This window comes from Pantherophis guttatus, chromosome 2, assembly GCF_059756535.1.
Source record: "Pantherophis guttatus breed Tessera chromosome 2, ASM5975653v1, whole genome shotgun sequence".
Taxonomy (NCBI): domain Eukaryota; kingdom Metazoa; phylum Chordata; class Lepidosauria; order Squamata; family Colubridae; genus Pantherophis; species Pantherophis guttatus.
Genome location: NC_142064.1, coordinates 158,906,608 through 158,930,683, shown reverse-complemented (window position 1 = coordinate 158,930,683; position 24,076 = coordinate 158,906,608). Strand labels below are relative to the sequence as shown.

Genomic DNA, 24,076 nt, shown 5'->3' with positions numbered 1-24,076 from the left:
ACGCAGAGGCTTTGGGAGGCCTGTAGAGTGCTCCTGGGGGCCGGGGAGGGCAAAAACATTTTTTTTCTTGCTTACCTCTTGGAAATCTTGGTGTGTCTTATACACCGGTGCATCTTATAGATCGAAAAATACGATACTCAAGATATGATCTTTGTTAATCAGACAATTTACTTGCTCCACATGTTTTATAACAGTCTACCATCCCTTGCATAACAGTGTGGAATCTAGAAACTAGGAGCATCTGAACTCTGACTTTTTTTTTTAAACCATGCCCTGTGTCTATTAAGAAGACCCTGTGGATAGTCCTTGAGTTACAACCATAACGGAGTCTGCCCATCATGGTCATAACTCACGATGGTCGTAATATGGGTTGGTCACATAACTGACCTTGCAACCTTTTTTGCAGCAGCCGTTAAGCGAATCACTGAAGACTTTAAATAAACCAATCATTTGCTATGGGCACAGTTTTGCCAAAAAACTGGAAGAAATCCCTAGTTTTTGGCAAAACTATCATAAAACAGTCACATAACTGCAGGATGCTATAAACAGCTGTAAATGCAGTCTGGTTGCCACATGGGCCCAAAGTGCAATCAGCTGACTGTGTGGGGGGTGGGGGTGGGGGAAGAGACTTGACCATTGGAACTTTGAATCTGGGTTTTAAGTACTTCACTCAAGGAGAGAAGCAACCTAGAACTAAGAAGAAATTTTTTAACAGTGAGAACAATTAATCAGTGGAACAACTTGCCTCCAGAAGCTGTGAATGCTCCAACGCTGAAAGTTTTAAAAAGAGATTGGACAATCATTTGTCTGAAATGGTATTAGGGTTTCCTGCCTAAGCAGGGGGTTGGACCTGAAGACCTCCAAGGTCCCTTCCAACTCTGTTATTCTATATTTTATACCCTCCAGATAAGTTGGTTGGAAGTTTAAACAATGGCCTAGGTCTATGATGTGGGCACACGCACTGTCGCCAGCTGCTTTTCAAAGACCAGCTGGCTGGTACGTATGTGCACGACAGAACCTGGAAGAGCAGCTAGCTGCAGCGCGCATGCACACCAGCCAGCTGTTCTCTTCCAGATTCTGGTGCTCCAGCTTTTCGGCACTCAGTGCCAAAAAGGTTAACCATCACTGGCCTAGGTGACCAGTCATCAAGGACTACCTGTACTCCCAGGTATGTACCCAAGGAACTGTAGCCTACAGTTGAATGCTGATATCAGGCTTCTTCCTGTGGGACTTTTTCAACTCCCTCACCCGCTGAAGGTCTTCCAGTCGCCTCTTGAGTCCTTCCACCTGCAGACTCAACTGGCCCTCCTTAGATTGTGCTTCTGCCACTGTCTGCTTCTGCTGCAAGCAGTGATTCTGAGCCTCATCACGAGATTGCATCATCAGCCTCAGTTTCTCCTCCATCTGCTCCAGGCGATGTTGCTATTAATTGCCAGAGAGAGAGAAAGAGAGAGAGAGAGAGAGAAAGTAACCATCTTTTTTTCTGTTTTCTATTACTGATCTATAAGAATTGGACACATATTATTAATAAGATTTGATTTTATTTCCATTATAAGTTTTAATCTGTTAACTATTTGCCTGTTTTTAGAAAAAAGCCTTCAAAACATCTTAAGCAAACCAAAAGACCCAGCAACCCAAGTAGAAAAAACAGGAATCGTCTACAGCATGCAATATAAGAACTGCAACCACCACTATGTAGGACAAAAGACTAGCAGAACACATCCATGAACACCAGCTGGCAGCCAGAAAACATGATGAAAATTCTTTAATTTCACAATATATAGACAAATATAACCATAGTTTCAATTGGGAAAATGTGACCATCCTAGACCAGGCCAAGTCCAAAAATGCCAGGGAATTTCTAGAAGCTTAGCACTCTGATAAATCAGCCATCAATAGACACATAGACATTAACAATATCTGTAGACTATGCAAAAGAGATAATCAACCAGCCCAAAAGAGAAAAGGATTCCAGCACCTCTCCACCAGTAATCAGCACTCAGATCAGCATAGATTAACTCCAAGGTTAACTTCTGGCCAACAATCAAGTAAGCAATATCCCAATCAAGAAACTGCCAAAGAGCCATGTAAACAGCCCAACCAAGGAATCTCTAAAACCGCCCCCACCCACACAGACAGGCAAGACACCAGAATATAAACTGACAGCAAACAGCACTCCTTACTAGCACTGATGATGTTGCCTAGTTAGGGTAATGAAACGTCTGCAAGAAAACAAGCAAGCTCAGGGAGCACCAAGGACCCCTCAAAAAAAACCCAAGCCTCTTTGAATTAGAAAGCATCATCAACCACCCCTCAACTTGGGTACCTCCAGTTATACTGAGATGTAATCAAAATTCCCAGGTTGGTCTAGACCAATTTTTCTCAACCTTGGCAACATTTAGATCAATGGAATTCAACTGGGGAATGCTTGGCTGGGGAATTCTGGGAACTGAAGTGTACATATTATAAAGGTGCTAAGGTTGAAAAACACTGAGGATATAAGAAAAGAACGGATGCTTCCCTTTTAAGATGTTCCTTGCCACCTGCAGCTTTTATAAGGAAAAGTTAAAACATAATTCATTCTCTTCATTCTAGTTTACCTAATAATAACCCTGATGTGATATAGAATAAACAGAGTCACCAGTTCTGGGTCAAGGAAGAGTCACTATTTTAGCTTGATGAACTAGAAAAAGTGATGTTAAATTCTCCCCAAATGGACATTCATCCAATGTTCTAACTGTAGAACATCCCAGGATGCCAGTTGTAAGAAAATACCAGTCTCAGCTGGTCCTGCATCTCCATCTCTGCTTTGTTTCTGATGTATTGCTGGCATGCATAGGGAATTACAATGTCTGATGGGAAACAGATTATAGGCTACCTCACAGATAAAATAATGTAGCAATGTTGCTTTTGAGCTGTCCTGTCAACCTTACCTCTTCCAGCCTGGTTTGGTTTTTGGCTCTGATGACTTCTTCCTCAATTTTGCCTCGTTCAATGAAGGCAGCAGCTTTCACTTGGCTCAGTTCCTAGGGACAAGGCAGAAGAACAATGCACTGCAATTTCTGATCATAAAAGCAAATCAAGAAATTTGCAGTGGTCTGAATCTGGACATATTCCTAGAGAAGATCCAAAACAACCGAGGACAAGACTTGTCTACGGTTTTCAGGAAAAAATTCAACAATACTGGGAAGCCATTCCACTCACCTCCTCAAGTCCAATGCGGATGGCCTCCAGCCTTTGGATGCGCTCCTGTAGAGCATGTTCACTTGTCTCCATATGCTGAGTTATCTGTCCCACCTGCATGTCAAACACCATTGTTCAGAGGATCTTTAGTAGCACATAAATACAACTGATTGACACCAGCCTTTCTCTTCGGTAAATGGGAGACACACGAAGGATATTGGAGCAAACATCATTCTTTATTCCAAGAAAGCTTGGGGCATGTTTTCCAACTCCTTAGCAAGAAAATCCAAACAAAACTTTAATATGAACCCATAGAATGGGACATCCATCCATCTCTCTCTCTCTCTCTCTCTCTCTCTCTCTCTCTCTGTCTGTCTATCTATCTATCTATCTATCTATCTATCTATCTATCTATCTATCTATCTTCTTCTTAACTATCCATCCTCCTCAGATATGTAATGAAAAAAACAGAGCCCTGAATTTTGAAGGGTAAGGACGATCCTATTGTAAAAAGGAAGACAGATTTATTTAGGACAATCTGATTCCCAGAATCCTGAACTAAAAAAGAAATCCAACAAAGGGAAATATAATTGCTTTCCCCGGTTTCAGACTCTTGAATTGTAGATGTCAGGCAATAGTGAAAATGTGCAGTTGCTTCTGTGGAGCTGGGGGACTGGAGGCTCAGTAATGGAGAAACCGTTGAGAAGAAACTATTTCCTGGCATTCTGACCAAGTCTTACAACACTCCCAAAGGAATTTCTTTATTCATATGGGCCAGGATGGAAGAGCTCAAGACTCTTGTAAGCAAGCCATAATTGCATCCTGTCTTATAAACAAGATGCTGAAGAAATGGATAGAATTTGTTTTCAGGCCAGAAAGCACATTTGAGTCAGATCTACTTCAGCCACCCCTTCTCTCCGTGTAGGAATGCTAAAATTCCCACAGCGTCCTCACCTCCTTCATACGAAGGGATTCTGCATCACTCAGGATATGCTTGAATTGCTTCTTTTCATTTTCCAAACGCTCTATGGAAAAACAAATTAGTGAGGTCCCCAATTCCTTTCATCTTTCTTCCCTTTCTGAAAGATTCCAAAAAAGCCCTTCTTTCCTTCAGTAGCTGAAGACTTGTGAGTTATGCTCACCTTCAGCCTGTACAGCTCTGAGTTTCATTTCTGCAGTTTTGTGGGTCAGCTCCTCCTTCACCTGGAACAGTTGCTCTTGCTGGATTTTGCATCTTCTTTCCAGCTCATCCACCTAGAAGGAAATCCACTCATAGTAGAGACAGACAAGCCCCCATCTTTCTACAACAGGTTGCTGGGAAAATAGTGTCAAGCACAAACAGACAACCTATAGTTCACAAGCAATAAGAAATCCTTGGCAGCCTTCTGTCTGAAGGGCTTCCTGGTGGCCCACCTAGGAACTTTGTCTATTGAATAGGTGCTGTCAGCCTGATTAGCAGGCTGCCTGAGCCAACTGATCCATTGTGTTGGATTGACTGAGTTTGTACATTTATGGCTCCTAACCCACAACCTGTAACTCACTGAAGGAATTGCCAAAAGCCGCTATTGCCCAAGACTGTATCCAGGAGCCAGAAGCTAAGTTGAGAGAAACTTAGTTAAATAACTCTTAATGGAGTGTGTCTCAACCTTGGGAACTTGAAGATGTGTTGACTTCAACTCCCATGGTGGCTGGAGAATTCTGGAGATGAAGTCCACACATCTACAAGTTTGTCTGAGCCGCGATGGCACAGTGGTTAGAGTGCAGTACTGCAGGCTACTTCTGCTGATCACCGGCTGCCAGCAGTTTGGCAGATTGAATCTCACCAGGCTCAAGGTTGACTCAGCCTTCCATCCTTTCGAGGTCGGTAAAATGAGGATCCAGATTGTTGGGGATAATAGGCTGACTCTGTAAACTGCTTAGAGAGGGCTGTAAAGCACCAGGAAGCGGTATATAAGTGTAAGTGCTATTGCTATTGCCAAGGTTAAGAAACACTGACATAATGCTATTCAAACAATTTTTTTACCTCATTTTTGAGCTGGATATTATTCTCATTGGCTGTTGAAAGTTCCTGCAGAAGCTTTGCCTCACGATCAGAAGAATTCTGCAAAACCAGAGATGCATCCATCAGCCCTTCTTCCTTTTTCCAATGTCCTTCCTTGTTTGATCCAAACTTCGGCTTCACACCCTTTTCCCACTAATACTTGGGCTTATTTCAAGCACAGACATCTGTTTCAAATAGTGCCACATTTCTTGCTCGATTATATAGGCTCCCTGACTCCTCAGATCGTCCCCAGTCTACCTTCTTGTGTTGTTGAAACTCCTTGGCATGGTTCTCCACCAGTTTTGTTTGCTCCTCCTTTGCTGAGCTCAGAAGTCCTCCCAGACTGCACACCTTCTGCTCTGACAGTGCCAAAGCTGCCTCTGTCATCTGGAGTCTGCAAAGCAGCAAAGTTTCAAGAAAGAGCTACTTTCTAGGCTGCCTTGAGGTTTTCTGACCTAGAGGCCCCAGCAACAAGAGCACTGGCACTGCAAAGCAAGACTTGCTTCAGAGTAACTAGAATGGTAAAGGAGCTAAGCAATCCTTAAGTTTGTATCTATTTCCAAATCTACCCATAAACCTCAACCTCTGGATTTGGAGTGTCAGGTTGACCAAAGCAGATCCAGAACTTGCACTCCTTGAAGACTTTCCTTAATACATGTACCAGAGATCAAAATTTTGGGTCATTGATTGAGACGGTCATTAAGCAAGATGTCATGTGACCGATTCTCTCAAATGACTGCAATCCTGGCATTAAGTGATCTCCTGGGTTGTTAAGTGGAAGGAGGAAAAGAGCTGCCTGCAGAAGGGACTCAGTCTCATGTGGGGCTAAAACTCTATGATGGGCAGCCTTTCTGCTCTCAAAGAGGCTGACTGAAAAAGGTCCATCCCAAATCCAAGCAGGACTTGGGCACAGAACATATGCACCAATCGGGCATTTGCAGGAAGCCCCCAGACACAAAAGGACACCCCATGCTGCATCCGTCCCAAAATCTAAGCAGGGTTTTGGCAGAGTGTTTGCAGCCAATGATAGAATACACTCCCTATTTCCCCTGCGCCCCCCCCGTATATTATTTTATATTTGTATTTAGGATTATGGATGAATAATTCTACTTATACAATTTAGTAATTTATACAATTATTAAATTTTGCCATTGGGCTATTCAGTCAATTGTCCTCTCTGACTTTATTCCTGTTCCCTCCTGTGGTTCCACAATTTTCCTTTCATTTGAATCATGAAATGGAGTGCCAGGTGGACCCATTCCGATTCGGAATCAAATCTGAGCTGGGACAGTCATCAACAAGATTAGCCTGGACTCTCCAACCATATTGTGAAGCTGTTCTCCGTACTTTGCTTTTAGGGAATTCATCACCGAATAGCGTTCATTCAGGGCCTCCTGCAGACGCCCAACTCGTGCTGCCGATACCCTGCAATGAGAGCAGAGGGAGATATCCATGCATAAGGGAACATTCCTCATGTAGAGATTGCACTGAAATTTTATCCTGACAAGAGAGGATCCCTTGTGGCTAAATATGAGCCAGTACTGGTAAAAACTGCTCTCTATGGTTTATATAGAGTGCTCTCCCCTCATCCTGAGCAAGCAGGATGGTGTATCAATTGATGGTCTCTGTCAGGTAGCTGCAAAACAATGGCATCCTTATTTACTATGTATAGGCTTGTTTCCTTCCCCTCTGGGGAGGGAAGAAGAAATGCCCTCTGTTGTGTATACAAAATCAATTACTCTCCAGTTCCTACCTTGGCTGGAAAAATACAAGCTTCTGTCCATTAAAAAAAGAGCAGGAATGGTAGGACCATGATTGGAACAGGGGGCTTTATCATCTCGCCAAACAGTGTTGGAGAGATGGCTGATGTTTTCTGGACTCTAAGTGGAAGTCCAGATGAAAACATGTGGTTCAAAAAATTGTTATTCCTATAGAAATGGATAGATCTTTTAAGATTGGTTTTATTTCTTGTCTGTATCCCAGGGAGAGAAAGAAGGGCTGAATCCTCTAATTTAGTGTTTCTCAACCTTGGAACTTGAAGATGTATGGACTTCAATTCTCAGAATAGCAGGCTGGGGAATCAAAGACTGGGATCAACTCACTTGGTTTTCTCTGACTTCTCAACGGCTTTTGATTCCACTGATGGTGTCCTTGTGGACTACTACTACTACTGGATTGGAGTGGAGGGGCATTGTTTTGCAGTAGTCTTCTCTTTCCTGAGGGATTAATACCATTTGATAGGAGTAACAGGAGAGATCTGCTCAGAGAAGTCTACTTTGTGGAGTGCCTCAAGGATCTCTTCTCTCTCCACTCCTTTATAACATCTAAACAAAACTGCTGATGGAAGACATCCACCAGGAAAAGGGTTGATGACAATACAGCACTCAGCTCTATATGTCTCTCAATGTGCTTACCTGTTGCTCTGGTTTATTTCCTCTCTCTGCTTGTCAATGGTGTCCATTAGATCCAGGAACTGTAAAACAGATTTTACATTAACAGCATCCTTTCAAAGTGCAAGCATTTGGTAGCCAAACCTACTCTACTTATAACTACAGTAGCTAGTCACTTTATTGAGTAAAAAATAAATTTAGGCTGAAAGTTGCCAAAGTTAAGCTCTAGAGGGGAGGAAAGTGCTTTTTTTTCCTTCTAAGGAGATCAGGGCACTCTAAATTGTTTTATCCCCTTTTAGTCTCACAATATAAAGAAGGCTAGATTGAGAGATAATGCCTGGGCTCATATACTGCACTAAATTATAATTTGTTTGTTTGATTTGGCTGATGATGTGTGATCCCAGTCAACAGTTCCTTACTCAATAAATCATGGCAAAACAAATCCAAGGCTTTGGGTGATTTTAGCCACTAACTGGCCTAAAGTAACTGAGAGAGTTTTCATAGTTAAGAAAACTATAAGTTCAAGCTCCATCACCTGCCACAACTGTTAATTACTTTTTTTTTATTGAAAAAGTTTTACAAACAACAATTTTTCCCCCATTTCCCCCTCCCATCCCTCCCTAACCCCCCCAAACCCTCCCTCCCCATGACTTCCCCAAGGTGAAATCCATCCACATTGTATTATATCATACTTTACCACCCCTCTATTCTCCTCCCTGTGCACTATAAATTTCTAAATAACAATAAGCTATTTTCCCCCCTATAAACTATACATTTCTACACAACATTTAGCTAAAAGCTATCTGGTACTTCCTGGTTTGGTATTTATTCTGCACATAATCTATCCAATTCTTCCACTCCCATGCATAAGTCTCTTGAGTCCGGTCTTTTAAGTACCGTATTTTCCGGTGTATAAGACGACTGGGCGTATAAGACGACCCCCAAATTTTCCTGTTAAAATATAGGGTTTGGGCTATACTCGTCATATAAGACTACCCCTCTTCCAATGCACACCAAATAAAAATTAAAAAACATCAACTGGCTCACCTACAATGTAAAAGCAGCTGTGATTGTCCCAAAATGGGCCCTGCAACAAGCAGGAACCTCACACAGCCACAAAAAGCCCCCCCAAAAAACTTTCACACTCTAAACACACACAACACAACTGGCTCACCCACAATGTAAAAGCAACTGTGCTAGTCCCAAAATGGCCCCTGCAACAAGCAGGAACCTCACACAGCCACAAAAAGCCCCCCCAAAAAACTTTCACACTCTAAACACACACAACACAACACAACTGGCTCACCCACAATGTAAAAGCAGCTGTGCTAGTCCCAAAATGGCCCCTGCAACAAGCAGGAACCTCACACAGCCACACAAAGTCCAAAAAACCAACTTTCACACTTTACACACACAAAATTCCACATACAGCTTTGTGAGATTTTGTGTGTTCGTGTAGTTAGAGTGAAACACTACAGAAACACACTAAATCTCAGAAAGCTGCATAAATATTATTTTATTTTATTTTTATTTTTATATGAAAGCTAAATTTAAAACTTCCTAAACTTTAAATGGCTAGGTCTAAAAAAGAACAACTAAAAAAACCCCAATTGACTATTTTTTTTAAAGCTCCCAAAGGGGAAAAAAACTTACTCAATAGAAAAGGGGTCTCTAACCTTGGCAACTTTAAGACTTGTAGACTTCAACTCCCAGAATTCCTCAGCCAGCTTTGCTTTGCTGGCTGAGGAATTCTGGGAGTTGAAGTCCACAACTCCCTGCTTGCTTGATGGAATGGATTCAGGCAAGCGAAGCAAGGCAAGCGTTGGGACTAGCAGCTGAGGTAAGCAAGCTGGAGGGGGAAAACTTTTTATCTTTTACATGGCTCTGGCCATCCCAGCTGAGTTGCAGGGAACTCAGCTGGGATGGGATCGACCGTCAGAGCTGGGACTGTCAGAGCCATGGTTCTGGCGATCCCAGCTGAGTTGCAGGGAACTCAGCTGGGATCGTCAGAGCTGGGATCGTCAGAGTAAAAGGGAAAACACTTTTTTCCTTTTACATGGTTTCTGGCGATCCCAGCTGAGTTGCAGGGAACTCAGCTGGGATCGTCAGAGCTGGGATCGACCGTCAGAGCTGGGACCGTCAGAGCCATGGTTCTGGCGATCCCAGCTGAGTTGCAGGGAACTCAGCTGGGATCGTCAGAGCTGGGATCGACCGTCAGAGCTGGGACCGTCAGAGCCATGGTTCTGGCGATCCCAGCTGAGTTGCAGGGAACTCAGCTGGGATCGTCAGAGCTGGGATCGCCAGAGCCATTTAAGGCTCGTCAGAGCCTTTCGGGCTGGTCTGCCTGGTTACAGGAGAACAACACCCGGCGTATAAGACGACCCCCGACTTTTGAGAAGATTTTCATGTGTTAAAAAGTCGTCTTATACGCCGGAAAATACGGTATGCTGATATCTTCGCCATTTCTGCAAAACTGGCCATCTTCAAAGTCCATTCTTGAATTGTAGGCACATCAACCCTTTTCCAATATTGACCAATCAGTAACCTGGCTGTTAATTACTTTTGATCAACTAACCTGTTTAGCTTTCTCTTCTTTCAAGCACATCACCTCTTTGCTGAGAATTTTTGTCATGTTACGATTTTTGGAGAGAATATTCTGACGCTCTTGGTTATGTTCCATCGCTTGATCTGAACCATAAAGAAACATGAAATAAAGTTAACTGTTCCCTCATTCAATAGGTTTGAAGGTGTATTCAGATGTCGTTACCTGTGACCCTGCAGAAAATACATCCTCACCACTACTGGTTCCAACAAAGGTTCTACCTAGACCAGCATTTTATTTCCTAACAATAATTAACGAGCGATCGCTCTGGAGCCCACCAACACTGTCAAAACTTATCAATTTCTTTTGTAATGTTCGCTCCCCCCCAAAGCTCAGATTATATGCCTGTATACACCCATCTAATACCCACCCATTGTTAGATTATGCAATTTATCATTAAAATATTTTTAAAAACCCACAAGCTGGATGTAACAGCAATGACTTTAGACTGCTATTGTCCACTCTCTGCCCATTCCCAGGGTAGATCTCTAAATCCAGAGTTAGAAATGACTCTGAGAATTCTGAGGTTTTCACATTGTATGGTGATTCCTTAGCCCTCCAGCCGTAAAAACAGGAGGCACACAGTAGAACAATCTGTAGCCAGAGTTGAATCTTAATTAATTTTTTATCAAGTAGAAAGCTGGCACAATTGCTTACCCACAGCCTTCAGGATATCACTTGGTACATTGTTCCCAGCTAATTCGAGCTGCCGCACTGTCCGGTTGCTATGAAGACAGTTCAGAAGTGCCCGGCCCCCCAAGAGCCCAATGTTATTCCAGCGCAGATCTAACCAAGAAGCAAACATTCATGTAAGGTCTTGCATTCCCAGACTGGTACATCAATGGTTGAAACCAGTCAACTTTTACCAGAATGAACTCTAAACAGTATTTATTATTAAACACTGCTTAGGAAGGCAGCAGCAAGTCAATCAGCATGGCTTAACTTTTGATAGTTTGGTACCAAATTGTACAGAACAGTTTTAGGTTGTGCCTACCATTGGACATTTCTATTTCCTCCCCACCCTTACTTGGTAGATTACATGCAAAAGTATCCACTTTTGAACAAATGTACTGCAATACATATCTCTGCAAGCCGAGACATTTCATTAATAGTATAAACATCAGGCCTAATTCCGTAAAAAGCTCCACCTAGCTTACACATAATTCATGCACTTTTCAAATTAGCAGCAATTATCTCCAGACTTCCAGCGGAGGTATGGTGAACTGAAGATAGTTCTGCAAAAGTAGAACAGATATCTATGACAAAAAACAAGGGAACCAGTGGGCAGACTGGTTCCTTGTTATCTCTCTAGATAAGGATAGAATAGGAGATTGCCCAGAAGTGTTCTAGACAGCTGCTCCTTGTAAGGAGAATTGCAGGACAGCAGTTTTGTCCAGTTACAAGACAATGGGATTAGCCATCTTGCTCGCTACTATGGTGTAAACTTTTAAAGGTTTTTTTAAAAAAAAAAAAAACTTCACATTTTTAAAACGCTGATGGAGACTTTTGAAGACTGGAATCAGAAAACAATAGTTACAATATCAACAATGTCAGTAATGATGTCTGCTTCTATTGGTAGACTATGTCCAAAAGATGTTATTGAATAAATGATAGATGAAGAACAAATTTTATCTGACGAGAAGAGAGGAAATTAGATTTACAACTGACAGGCCAAGAAAATGACTAAGAAAAGGATGTTTCATTGGATCTACAAAATAAATTGGATGAAGTTTTAAAATTAACCCAGAGAGTGATCTGAGTATTTTTTTCTTATTGGATTTACAAAAGTGTCTTGTTAAAATGTTGATGAATGGCCCAAAGAAGTAATGAAGAGACATTAAATCCTACAACAATATCTGAATGAACTAAACTGTTAGAAGTAAAAGGAAGGAATATAAAGCTGGTTTATTTGATCAAGGTTATAGCAAGATACATCGTTACTTTTGACAACCTTTTATGGACTTTCTACTGACACCAGGACTAAAAACATGATGTTTTATGGAATTGTTTATAGGTGAGAGATGAGATATGTGATGAAGAGATATTCCATACTTTTTACTCCTATTTTTTTAGCAATCTTTATTTCCCAGTAAAATGATCTTGTTGTCGAAGGGGGAGGGATGGGAGTTACCATCTATTTTTAAAAAGGTCAGGTTTACCGAGTTCTTGTAGACTAGAATTGGCTTTCAGTGCCATGGCCAGTTCTCCTGCTCCCTGATGGTTGATTTGATTATTGCGCAGGTCTAACATCTGGAGATGGTGGTTTGCACCAAGCCCCTCACAGAAGATAGTGAAGCTTTCTTCCCATACGCCTAGATTGTTCCACTCCAAGGTGAGCCTTGGGAAGAAGGAGGCAATTAATAGAGGCTGATGCATAGAAGATATAGGTTGTACTTGAAAAGGGAACCCCGAGTCCTCTCCCAAGCAGCCATAATGCAAATATAGGAATCCTTCTCTGACAATCTGAACCAATTGGGTATGCACAGCTTGAGAGGCACCCCCCCCCCCATATACCTATGATTGCTCACCTCTGGATAGTCTTGTTTTGCCTGAGGAGCTTTCCCAGAGCTTCAGCCCCAACAGTTCGCATGTTGTTTCCCTAAAAGAAACCAAACCTAGTTAGTATCTCCATTATTCAAAACATGGATACATCCAGACATTAAACAGAACCATGGCTTCATCCACAGAACTCTGAAAATTCAACATACTTGACCGTCTCTTCACACTTGTTAATTTATGCTCATTTGCATTGTTTGCACTTCTTATCACAGAATTCACGAATTCATGTCCATTTCTATGTTTTAGATTTAATGGTTCCATGTTAACTTTACGATCAGTGGTGGGTTTCTACTGGTTTGCCCCGGTTTGGGTGAACCGGTAGTGGCAGCGGCTAGAGGTTCCGCCCACCCGCCCAGACATTATCACAGATGCCCTGCACATGCGCAGAAGGTTCTGTGCATGCACAGAAGCACCACACGCAAGTGCATGCTCCCAATTCCAAACCGGTAGTGAAGGTAAGTGGAACCACTACTGTTTATGATTCTACCATCATTTTGTTATAAATAGAAAGGTAGCATAGAAATTTTATTGATTTGGAAAGAAACTATGATGTGATGTAAATCTGAGTCACGAATATGTATGCATATGTACATCCATATACTTACCAGTATGTGTGTGATAATATAATCAATTAATAATAAATTTAATAATGCTATTATAATCTCTAATTGCAAATTATCTAGTAAGGATTGAGAAATATAAATATGCTTAAAAACTGAACAGCTGAAAAACAATTTACCAGAAGTTCTTTCTTTTTTTACCTTTATTCTATTTGTGCATTTTATATTATTTAATTATTCAAAAATTACTTATCTTCAACTGCTATTCTAAAACTAACAGGTTTCTTAAGGTTGCACACACCCTATAGACTCCAGTTATATTATTTGCCTCAAAAAGCTTTTGACTATTTTAAATTCACCATATTATTCCCCAAAGTAGAAGCATCCTCAACATTTTGCTACCCTACGACTAAGGTGCAGCACACTCACCTTCAGATTTAAGAACTTCACAACTGTATTGGAACAAAGTCCATGTAATAGCAGCTTAGCCCCTACAAGGAAAAAGACTCATATCTGAAAATGTTAGCAAGTTTCCCAATTTAAAAAAAAAACACACATTCTCATCTGTACTGAATCTTGTTTTGTTTGACCATGATTTATTGAGTAAACCAGAGTGGGTGAGTTCATGCTTGATGTGACATGTGAACCCACTTTCATATTATAAAACAATGTATAGATTTATTTTGGCTGATCATGAGAATATACTCTTGAACACTCTAACACTTCCTTCTCCTCCTGTCCTTTGGGAAGATATGTATCACCATATGTCCTTGTCCCAATTTTATGACTGATCTCCATTTTAGAGATGACCTGCCTAGGCAAATTGTTAACACAGAGTGTTTGATTACAAAGAGAAGTTAACAGCAAGCAACACAATGGAAGTGCCATGAACTCCAATAAATTTTTAGGACAGGAGAAAAATAAAGAATTGCCTTATGGACAGAGGAAGTCCCACCTTCTTCACTCAGCATGCAATCATTCAGTATGAGCTCAGTGAACTGGAGGTCATCCTGCAAGAGCTTGCCAAGGACTCCGCAACTATCTACAGAAAGACTCTGCGTGGCCAAATCCAAGCGGTTTCTTCCTGTTGCTTCCTCCAAGTGTGGCAGGATACTCTCTTGAGGCTCAGCACCACTCTCTTTGCACAGCCTAGTATAAGACTGTCGGAAGGCATCCATCTCTGTGGCAGGCATCAGCTTCACTCATTCCCCCAAGTAGATAAGGGGTTAAGACTGATGGGAAGATCAAAAGGCAGCAGCCGGTAGCCTGGTGGACAACAACAGCAGCAGGTTATTGCCAGAGCACATTTTGCTCGGTGATCTTATTTGAACATCTAAGTAATCTCCAAATGTTGAAACTAGCTTCCTCGACTTATACCTCTGTTACTAGAAGCCTTGAGACAATCAAACTTGCTTCGAAAGCTTGCTGAGGGTTGCTAGTACTAAAGCCTCGCCCTTCAACTGCCAATGCCTACTTTTGTAACTAAGGAGACTGCAGCATGTTGGGAATTGTAGTTAAATATCTTGTCTTCTACATCTTACTACCTGAGAAATAGGGCATGCTGGGAACTGTAGTTCAGAGGCATTTTAATTATTTCTTTGACGTCGTTTCTCTCTACCGAGAAACATTAGATTTTCTGAGTTATTCACGCTATAGGGAGTATATTTCTTCAATAAAATGGTCAAGAGCAAAGATATCAGTTAAAACATATGCTAAGATCCTGTTTTGGCAGAAAAATAAAAATGATCCAACTAAATAAATAATACATTTAGTGCTTGTTTTATGGCACAACTGTGTTTTGAGATAAAATATACCAATTGTATTCTTTGAAGTTGTATCTTCTGGTGGAGTTAAGAGACCACTCATTACCATAAACATGTGTGCAGCCCAATGTGTGTGTAGTTTTTGTACTGGATTCCTTGAAACTCAGTGTGTGGGTTTTATTGTTAAAATCTGGATTGCACATTCTGCAAAACATTCGACATCTGGCAAGTGTGTCTATTCTTTGTGTGTCAACAAGCTAATGTTTTAATTTAATTTAAAATGTAAGGATAAAGCCAAAGTTTTGCACAAAGGCGCCAAGTTGATGCCTCTCTCCCCAGATATTTGTTTTAGAATCATCCTGTTGCCATTATGGTGTTGTGGTCTATGAGAAGGTAATGTATAATTACATCAGGCACTTTGTGTTTCTCTATTCCAGACAGTAATAATCCATATACTTTAAATTAGTTCAAAGTAAATGAACTGACATTTATGTGTTCATCAGTCAGAAACTGAATCTACTCTCACAACCCAAATGCTGACAATTTAAGAGCATTTCACCCAAACTGGACTGGTCCTTAAATCATTGTGTAATAAGTCATAGTTTTGAAGCCTGTAGAATCTTTTCTAGAAATACTTTGTTTCACTTGATATGACTTTAATACAATGTAATCTTTTAAAATGTGAATTAACAATGCTTGAAAATATTTAATGCATACAACTCCCTAGTCCTCCTACATTTTATTCGAAAACATCTCAGCAATTATTTATTTTTAATCGTTTCTAAAAGTTTTTGGTGAATTTTCAACAGTAAACCCTAAACTCATGTTCATCTCTCTTTAAATACTTATAAGTGGAAAAATTAAACAGAACTGTAAGAATGACAGAAAAGAAAAAGAGAAAGGAAACATCAGCTATTAAAGATAACTTGTTGGTGTGGGATCACTTAAAGGGACTTCTAAATTATTTTAGATTTAAACCGAGATCCTAAACAAGTTTAGTGTAGTCAAGTCCTAGCAGAATTGCCTTTAAAAAATAAGAATCCAGAACCCCAAGCCACTTTTTAAAGCTAGATTTACAGCAGTGAATTCAACCGAGTTGAGTTGCAAATAGTTCTATATCTATTAGTAAGTCCTAGGAGTTCAATATATTATGGCTCTACAGGCATAGATCTCGGTCCTAAATCATCGCTGGTTCTCATGTGAATCCACTGATTTTCTTGGATGGAAGTCCCACAAGCAAAGAACTAAAGTTTAGGACTATGATTCAATAAGGTCGACGCAACGTCCACCCACAGTCCATTCTCACAACTTTTCAGAAAACGGGACTGATGAGCAAAAGGCTAAGAAGAAAGCGGAACAGCTAAGCAAGCGTCGATGGGAAGCTGAGAAACGCATTCACAAAGCAGGACACCTTGGCGCCGTGCCGCTGGCAAGAATTGGTCTCCCTGGACGACTTACTCACTGTAATCAATCATATTTCCTCCATCCTCAGAGCCTGACTCGGTGCTTTCGGGCACCGACCCCAACTCCGCTTTCATTAACTTTCCTAAAACGAAACTTCTAACTTAACCCTCCCGCCTCTTTTCAGATCAGCCGCTTTACAGAGACTGAAGGGCGGGAGGAGCAAAAGATCAACTACGCTTCCCAGCATGCCTCTTTGTGGCCCCGCTCTTCTCCGGAAGTAAACGCTTGAGAGTGGGACTCCAGGAACTACATTTCCCATCACGCCACGCGGATGTTCTGACGGTTTTGAGCGCCGAATCTAACCGAGGGAATGCAGCGTGAAATGGAGACAAGGGAAGAGTGCGCGGGAGGCTTCAAAAAGGTTAAGGGAAACGGGCCGAGAGAAACGCAACAGTGGGGAAACAAACACAGAGAGAAAAAGGTTCAGCTTGGACGTTCTGGGTTAGGATTTAAGATGGGTGAGGAAGGAAAAAGGGAAAGAGGCGCTAGAGCAATTGGAAGTTTTGGCCGTACGGGAGATGTAACGTGGGGAATGGCCGGAGGTTTACCATGCAGAGCAGCAGCTATCCCAGGGGTGGGCGAAGCGCCAGAAGTGTTGCTGCAAAAGTAGATGAGTTTTAAGGTTCGGGGATCCGGCCGTCCGGATTGCAGACGGAGGCTGCAATTGGAACTAAGGCAGGAATTGACCGGTCCATTGGCAGTCTTGGGAATGGAGTCTGTGTAATAGGAATTGGTCGAGTTGGTGGGTGGAGAAGAAATGGAGGTACCGCTGGCTGAAAAGCAAGAATTAGAGGACTCTTGGAGGAAATGCCCAGGAAATAAAGACGATTGAGGCGGCGCCTATAAAAGTAGAAGCTAGAAATAGATTAAGTTGGGCTATAAAATGAAATCGAGTCTCTCTGGTATCCTGGAGCGGGGACGCCGGAGGTGATGTCTTGTTTTGCTCCCCCTAATACGGTGTACGGAGTTTACTAAATGTTTATTATTGCTATTATTACGAAATAATCTAGGACTGGTTATTCATCACAATGTATTTGCACTAGCTTTACATTATAACGCGAAGGCAAAGGCGCTTTTGTTAGTTGTTACGCCCTTAGGATAGGAGTACATAACTTTATACTGAGCGTTGTACCTTGGAACTATGTTTGTTGCATGGGCATGTCTAAGTTATGAACACGTAATTAGATATAAATTATGTTCAAAACGGGTGACAACTTTGATCAGAAAAGAACAGTCCCAGGCTTAGGTTTGAACAATACATGGGATTTAATAAAAGATGGATAAAGTATACTGTTGAACTGACTGAGAGAGATGATCACAATATTGAAAGTGGAATATTGTCCATAAAATCAAACAAAAATTTAAAAAATGATTAAAAAAGAGCGTCCAGAGTCCTCAGGGTACTAGTTTGCTTAAAAATTTAGTAATAGAAGACAAAATACTATGGATTAGGAAAGGTCTTATAGCAGAGCATAACTGGATGGAGAATTCTGGGAGTTGAAGTCCACAAGTCTTAAAGCTGCCAAGTTTGAAGACCTCTGTCTTATAGGATGGCAGTGTGGTCAGAATAGTAAAGTAATAAAGATGGGAATGGACTGCTAAAAGAGGCCAGGAAATGTATATAGAAGTTGAATTCACTTTGGAGTAAAATACTATTATAGTACTGAATAATAAGTTTCACTCAGCTACTGAAGCTGTATATTAACTATCATTTTCCCAAAATGCACTTTAAAACATACACAAATGTTATCATTTAATGTTTCTTCAAGTGAATGTTAGATGTTGAATTAATGAAATTCTTTGGAGCAGTTCTAGACTGATACAGCAGATAGCACTAGAGCTTCATTCATTTCCTATTTTGTTTCCTATTAAGCCTACAGTAGAATAGAAATGTGCCTGCTTCTTTTGTACAAAAGGTGTATTTTTTAAAAAAAATACTTCAAAAGCCTAATTGAATGCATTTTTAATTAGTCCAGTTTTATAGCTCAATTTTATATTGATTAGGTATGCCTACGCCCAAGTCCAAAATTTTAGGAGACAAATCACAACTTCTTTGTAAAGTGTTGGCAAGTACAACTGCAAAAGATCTGAAATCTTAGAAACCTGGTAGGCAGGATACATAATATTGAGCTTGGTTTAATATTAATAGGAAGACAAAAGTAACCTGTTCTAGAGCTGGCAGAGCCCTTTTTTTTGTCTTCCATTACCATTCACGGAAGGGAAATTTTAAAAAACTAGGAAAAAATTGTGGTGCTCCTCTTATTCTGATTAGCATAAACCCATGAAGCTTGTCTGTCACAAATAATTCCTTTCATCCCTCCCTGAAACCAGGGCTTCATCAGGTTGAAGAAATTGTATAGAATGTTTGAAGTGAGATAACACAGCTTCTCCCTGACATGAGCGAGAAGAAAATGTTTTTTAAAAAGTTCTGTAAACTTGGTAGTTGTTTGGACATTCTTTGTTAAGAATTATTACTTTGATAGCTTTTGTATTGTGTACATTTGTATATATTATAAATATGTGATCTGAGTAAAAGTGAGCGGAATAACAAACTAGGTGTGCTTGGAAATACACTTTTTTCCATCTGTTTGCCAATCATTTAACGCTTGCTACTAATCCATTTGAGCTTCTTTTTTAATTGTTCAGTTATTTCTGGTTTTTTCTTACTGTGCTTATAAACTCTTCTCTATTTCATAGAATTCTAACTTTTTTAAAATGGTAATTTTATTAAAGTTTACAACAATGAAAACTAACACAGTAAAAAAATAAAAATAGGTGCAGAATAGGTATATATATATATATATAAGTAAGAATATAGTAAAAAAAATAAATTAAAAAGTGACTTCCCCCTTTTATCACAGCAAGATTAACATCACCAGAGGTGGGTTCTACATACCTTTACCACCAGTTCGCAATGGGATCACGCACTCGCTTCGCTCACACACGCACCTTGCTTCTGCACATGCGCAGATTGCTGATGATGACATCCAGGGCGGTGGGTGGGGCCTTCCGCTGGTTTTACTACCGGTTCTTGTGAACCGGTCCAAACCAGGGGTAACTATACATCACCTTTTAAAATACAACAAATGATTTCTTCTTTCCATTTTTATAAAATCTATATCCTATTCTTATCTGTAAACACATTAATAAAACCTTGTCATTTCAGTCGTGATATCAGCAGATGTTCATTAAGGGTTACCAGAAGAAGGATATCTATTTTAACCGTGATCAAATACACTAACTTTATATTCCTTCCTTTTACTTCTATCAATCTTGATCTTTACTCCCTTCAAACAGTGTCTCAAAACTTGATTTCTTTTCAATACTTGCCCTTCCGACAAAATTATTCAGAGCTTTAACATGTCTCTTTTGTAAATCTAGTATAGGAAAATCCATGTCACAGTTTGTTATTTGTATAATCCTTTTAATTATTAAAACAGCAGCATCTTTTGTATATCCAGTGTGACATCTTTGTCCATGTTATTCATGTAGCCTATCATTTTTAAATCCACTTTCAAATCAGTCTAAATCATGTCAGGTGAAACCTCTTCCATAGCATTTTTTAAACATAGTGTATCTGTAAAGAAAGACACTCTTAAAGTTAACTTCTAGGTACATTGTTCAAAAATATTTTAGTATGTCCAATGTTAAAATATTTGGTTTCATTCTGTATTTGTAAGTCAAGTGTGAGTGGTGTTCTATAATTGTAATGTTTGATCTATTTTCCTTTAATGCCCAAGTTTTAGTCTTTTTCATTTTTTAAAGGATTCAAAATTATATTTTCCTATGAGAATGGGTCTTTATAATTAACTCCAAAATGTTATTTCAAATTTATCTGGACCCATAGCCATTTGAAACTTTTTAAAATCAAAAATTTAATCACTCTTTTACTATTTATTCCTTAATTTTTGTCCTTAATAACTTATTTCGGTAAGGATTGAAGGAAACTCATTCAGTTCCGTAAAATAAAGAGGAATAAAGAGGAATTACAAAAATCTGGTCTATTTGACAGCTCTTCATTCCATCTTGCTTTTCACACATTCATCTTCAATTCGCCATTTCTTCCCCAGAAGACTAATTCATGGAATTATTTCCATCAGTGTGTTGATCTTCTAAACAAGAATTTTTGGGGTGAGGTTTGATTAAGTGATAAACCAATAACAGTACTTAATTAGTGGGGTTATCCATGTCCATTACATGTAAACTTTTAGTATCAATTTCTGTTTAAAATAGTTGCTATATACCATACATGGATTCATATACCAGTTTGTTCAGTTGCTAGAATTGCAATTACTAAACGTGTTCTGGCTCACCTTTCACTCTTCAGTTTTGGAATAAAAAAATGCAGCTTGTCTTATTAAATACAAATTAATAAAGCTTCCAAAGAAATATTTTCATCATCACTTTTGTTTTCTTGTACATTTTGTGTCTTTTATCAAAAGTTGCTATATTGCTATGTACTTTTAGGTTATGTGGAATGCAGAATTGCTGAATTTCTGAGTTTTGATGCACTGACTTTGATATTATTGTATCACTTACAACCTCCAACCTAAAAAAAAGTTTGATACATGTGAACTTACTTTCTAGATTAATCAGTAATTTATTGGTTTAGAGCTCAAAATTCAGAAATGGTATGGGTTTTTAACACAAAGGAACGGCTGTGAACCTAGGGAAGATATATTTTTATCCCCTTATCCAAGAGAAAGCCCATTGAATTCATTACCTAGTAGATTTATCTATAAGATTTACTGAAGTACTTAGAAGTTTTTTAGGCACTGTACAAAGGTGCATAAAGTCCAATAGCTTTGAAGTTGAGACAAATTCTCCTTTAATGGGAGACAGCTCTTGAAGATGACAAAATAATAGTTGTCCCAGCCACACCAGTGGTTGCAGCCAGTTTTAACTAGCGTAACACTAAATGTAAATGTTGGTTAGAGAATATTAATAATATATCACGTTATTTTTGAAGTTACATTGTTCTAATTAGAATAGAAAACAAAGGTAAAGGAGGCTTGTTTTGCTTTTAAACTACAAGAGATTTCCCCCCAAGGTGTACATATTAAGATCTTGGTTATGTGATACTTGATAATAATCAGCTAAAGGTTATTTAATACATTTAGCTCTATTTTCCTCTAAATATTTTCCTATTTACTGAGATGAAAGAAGCCTCTTTTGTATGCCTTTACTCCCCATTCCCCCAAAGAAACCAACTTTGTCGGTAGAATAATGGAAAATGCCTAACAATGTACTTTATTGGCTTTCTACCATTTCCAGAAAACCTAGAAGGAAATAATTTTTTAAAAAAACAAGAAATAGTCTTCATCGAAATAAGTAATTGTAAACAGGTGGGATAGCTGGTAGAAATGGATGGTTAAGTAATTTAGAGTTTGGCCCAAGCAGCCAGAAGGGTGGATGATGGGACCTTCATACTGTGTAGGTATGAAGGTTCAATAGTTGATTCCCTCTTCCTCTCAAGAGAATAAGATGAAAATAAGAGCCAAGGTGGCGCAGTGGTTAGAGTGCAGTACTACAGGCAGTTGAAATCTCGCTGGCTCAATGTTGACTCAGCCTTCCATCCTTCCGAGGTGGGTAAAATGAGGACCCAGATTGCTAAACCTGGTAATATATTTGGTCAGTTTCTTTTGATTTATTCCTATGCCAACAGAAGCTGACCTAAAATATATTACTTATTGAGTAGCTTTTTGAAATGGAAAGAGATTCACTTTTTCTCCATTAAGACTTCTTGACTGAGTCCCTTTCTGTGCAGGAAACCGTGAACAAACTGCTCCAGCTCCACTTCAAAGATGACAAAACACGAGGTAATTGCTTCCCCTTCTGCCTCCGTAAAGAGGCCAACTGCTGCTGGACAACTTCCCAAATGTTTCTGTGGAGAGACCATGCCCTGGAACATGAGAAATAACTGAAAAATAGTCGTGGCATATGGGTTGCAGGGTTGCATGTGCATAAATAATGAGAGTGGGGAATGGTGATGCTTAGACATGGTCTCATAGGAATGAGGAATGTTCCTTCTCTTTCAGCCAGTGGTGATGCTGTGTTGCTGATGGCTGAAATGCTTAAAATATTTGTTCGAGGTGAGTAATTAAACTGGATTGAATCTTAGAGGAGTGGGACAGGACCTGTGGAATCTTAACATTTTCTTGTACAATTAAGTTCCAGCCTTCTTATTCACCACTTGATGTTTCTAGCAGAATCAAGTGTGTCACTCATAAATCTAATTTTATTCCGATCCCAGAACTGATTTCTGATCTTAATTATTAACTGCTTAAATAAGTATGTATGCTGATAAAAACCAGAAAATTCCTAGAAAATTTAATCCGTGAGTTACTACTTAGGATCCCTCTGCCTCTTACGAATTATCTAGTCATGTGTCAAGTATACATATAAAGAGAGCACATGCTTGCTTTCTAATAATTGTTTTTATAATAATGGTGACAAGAAAAAGGATCACAAACATACCATTTTCCATTAAGAAAAACCTTTTCTACATGACACTTTTTGCCATCTTTCCCAATGTCCCATCTACTTATTCTTGCTTGCCATGTTTTGTGTCTTTTGCAGAAGCAGCAGCACGAGCATCACGGCAAGCTCAGACTGAGGATGTAATTAGGGTGGAAGTGGAACACGTGGAAAAAATCTTGCCACAGCTGGTGTGTACAACAGTTCAGATTCCATAATTCATAGGATAAGGATATGGGAAAAGGCATCTTAATCTTCTTTTACAGGGAGATGTTTAACTGGCAATATCCTCACTGGGCAAAAGGAACTGAGATTTGTTAATTAATTTGGGGCAATTCTGTTATTTATGTTGAAATTCTTCTATTTTCCACAGCTTCTGGATTTCTAGAAACCCAATGAGTGAAAAACCTACATTCCTGTTACTAAGAAGATCTTGCTGAACTCAGAAGCACACAGACTTGTAATATGGAATTTCCTACAAAATGTGCTGACTTCCTGGAATGACAACTTACCTTTCTCCTCAGCTCTGTTTGCCATCTCTTTTGGGGTGCTTAATGGCTGTCAGTGTTGCCTAAAATAACTGTGGGTTTATTGGGAGTTTCTTGTAACACAATTCCTGGAGCAGATGGTGGCTATCTGAAACTGTGCCCTGCCCTTCTGATTCCCATTCATAGTCAGGTAACAGCTTTACTTTTCTAATGAGAAAAACAGGTGCCACCTTCTAGAGGTGTGTGGAAAGGGTGAGTACGCTTGGGAGGCTTGGCCACATCAAAGGTTCTTGTCACCTCCAGGCCTGAGTGCTGTCTTAAGTTCTTAAACAAGAGCCTAGCCCCAAATCTGTGCCAACGGCAGGTACCTGAGCTTTATTTTATGAATAAACAGTGCCTGTCCTTCAACCCTTTCCCACATTCCACAGGGCCATGACATCAAAGTGTGTATGGAACCTTTTAACCATTTGATATTCCTCTAAGAAGCTGCTTCCCTCTGCTATAAATTTGTTCTTACAAAGAAACGTCAATAAATCAAAAATAACCTCC

At 39.8% G+C, this 24,076-nt stretch overlaps 2 protein-coding genes across 2 annotated transcripts in view; one reads left to right on the top strand and one right to left on the bottom strand.

Moving 5' to 3' along the window:
- Positions 1–16,724, bottom strand: part of LRRC45 (leucine rich repeat containing 45) — a 21,995-nt gene extending 5,271 nt beyond the window's left edge. The window contains exons 1-16 of the mRNA XM_034412911.3: positions 16,561–16,724; positions 14,291–14,601; positions 13,765–13,826; positions 12,745–12,815; positions 12,376–12,554; positions 10,874–11,002; positions 10,190–10,302; positions 7,639–7,697; positions 6,572–6,649; positions 5,483–5,618; positions 5,207–5,284; positions 4,326–4,437; positions 4,138–4,208; positions 3,205–3,297; positions 2,934–3,026; positions 1,249–1,422 (exon numbers count right to left, since the gene is read on the bottom strand). Of these exons, the coding sequence (XP_034268802.2) occupies positions 1,249–1,422; positions 2,934–3,026; positions 3,205–3,297; positions 4,138–4,208; positions 4,326–4,437; positions 5,207–5,284; positions 5,483–5,618; positions 6,572–6,649; positions 7,639–7,697; positions 10,190–10,302; positions 10,874–11,002; positions 12,376–12,554; positions 12,745–12,815; positions 13,765–13,826; positions 14,291–14,528 (1,686 nt within the window). The 5' untranslated portion in view covers positions 14,529–14,601; positions 16,561–16,724. The remainder of the gene's footprint in view (positions 1–1,248; positions 1,423–2,933; positions 3,027–3,204; positions 3,298–4,137; positions 4,209–4,325; positions 4,438–5,206; positions 5,285–5,482; positions 5,619–6,571; positions 6,650–7,638; positions 7,698–10,189; positions 10,303–10,873; positions 11,003–12,375; positions 12,555–12,744; positions 12,816–13,764; positions 13,827–14,290; positions 14,602–16,560) is intronic.
- Positions 16,724–24,076, top strand: CENPX (centromere protein X). Its single transcript, XM_034412916.3, has 5 exons — positions 16,724–16,923; positions 22,330–22,381; positions 22,601–22,654; positions 23,142–23,230; positions 23,413–24,076. Exons 1-5 carry the CDS (start codon positions 16,873–16,875, stop codon positions 23,425–23,427), a joined length of 261 nt encoding a protein of 86 aa, XP_034268807.2. The 5' UTR covers positions 16,724–16,872; the 3' UTR covers positions 23,428–24,076.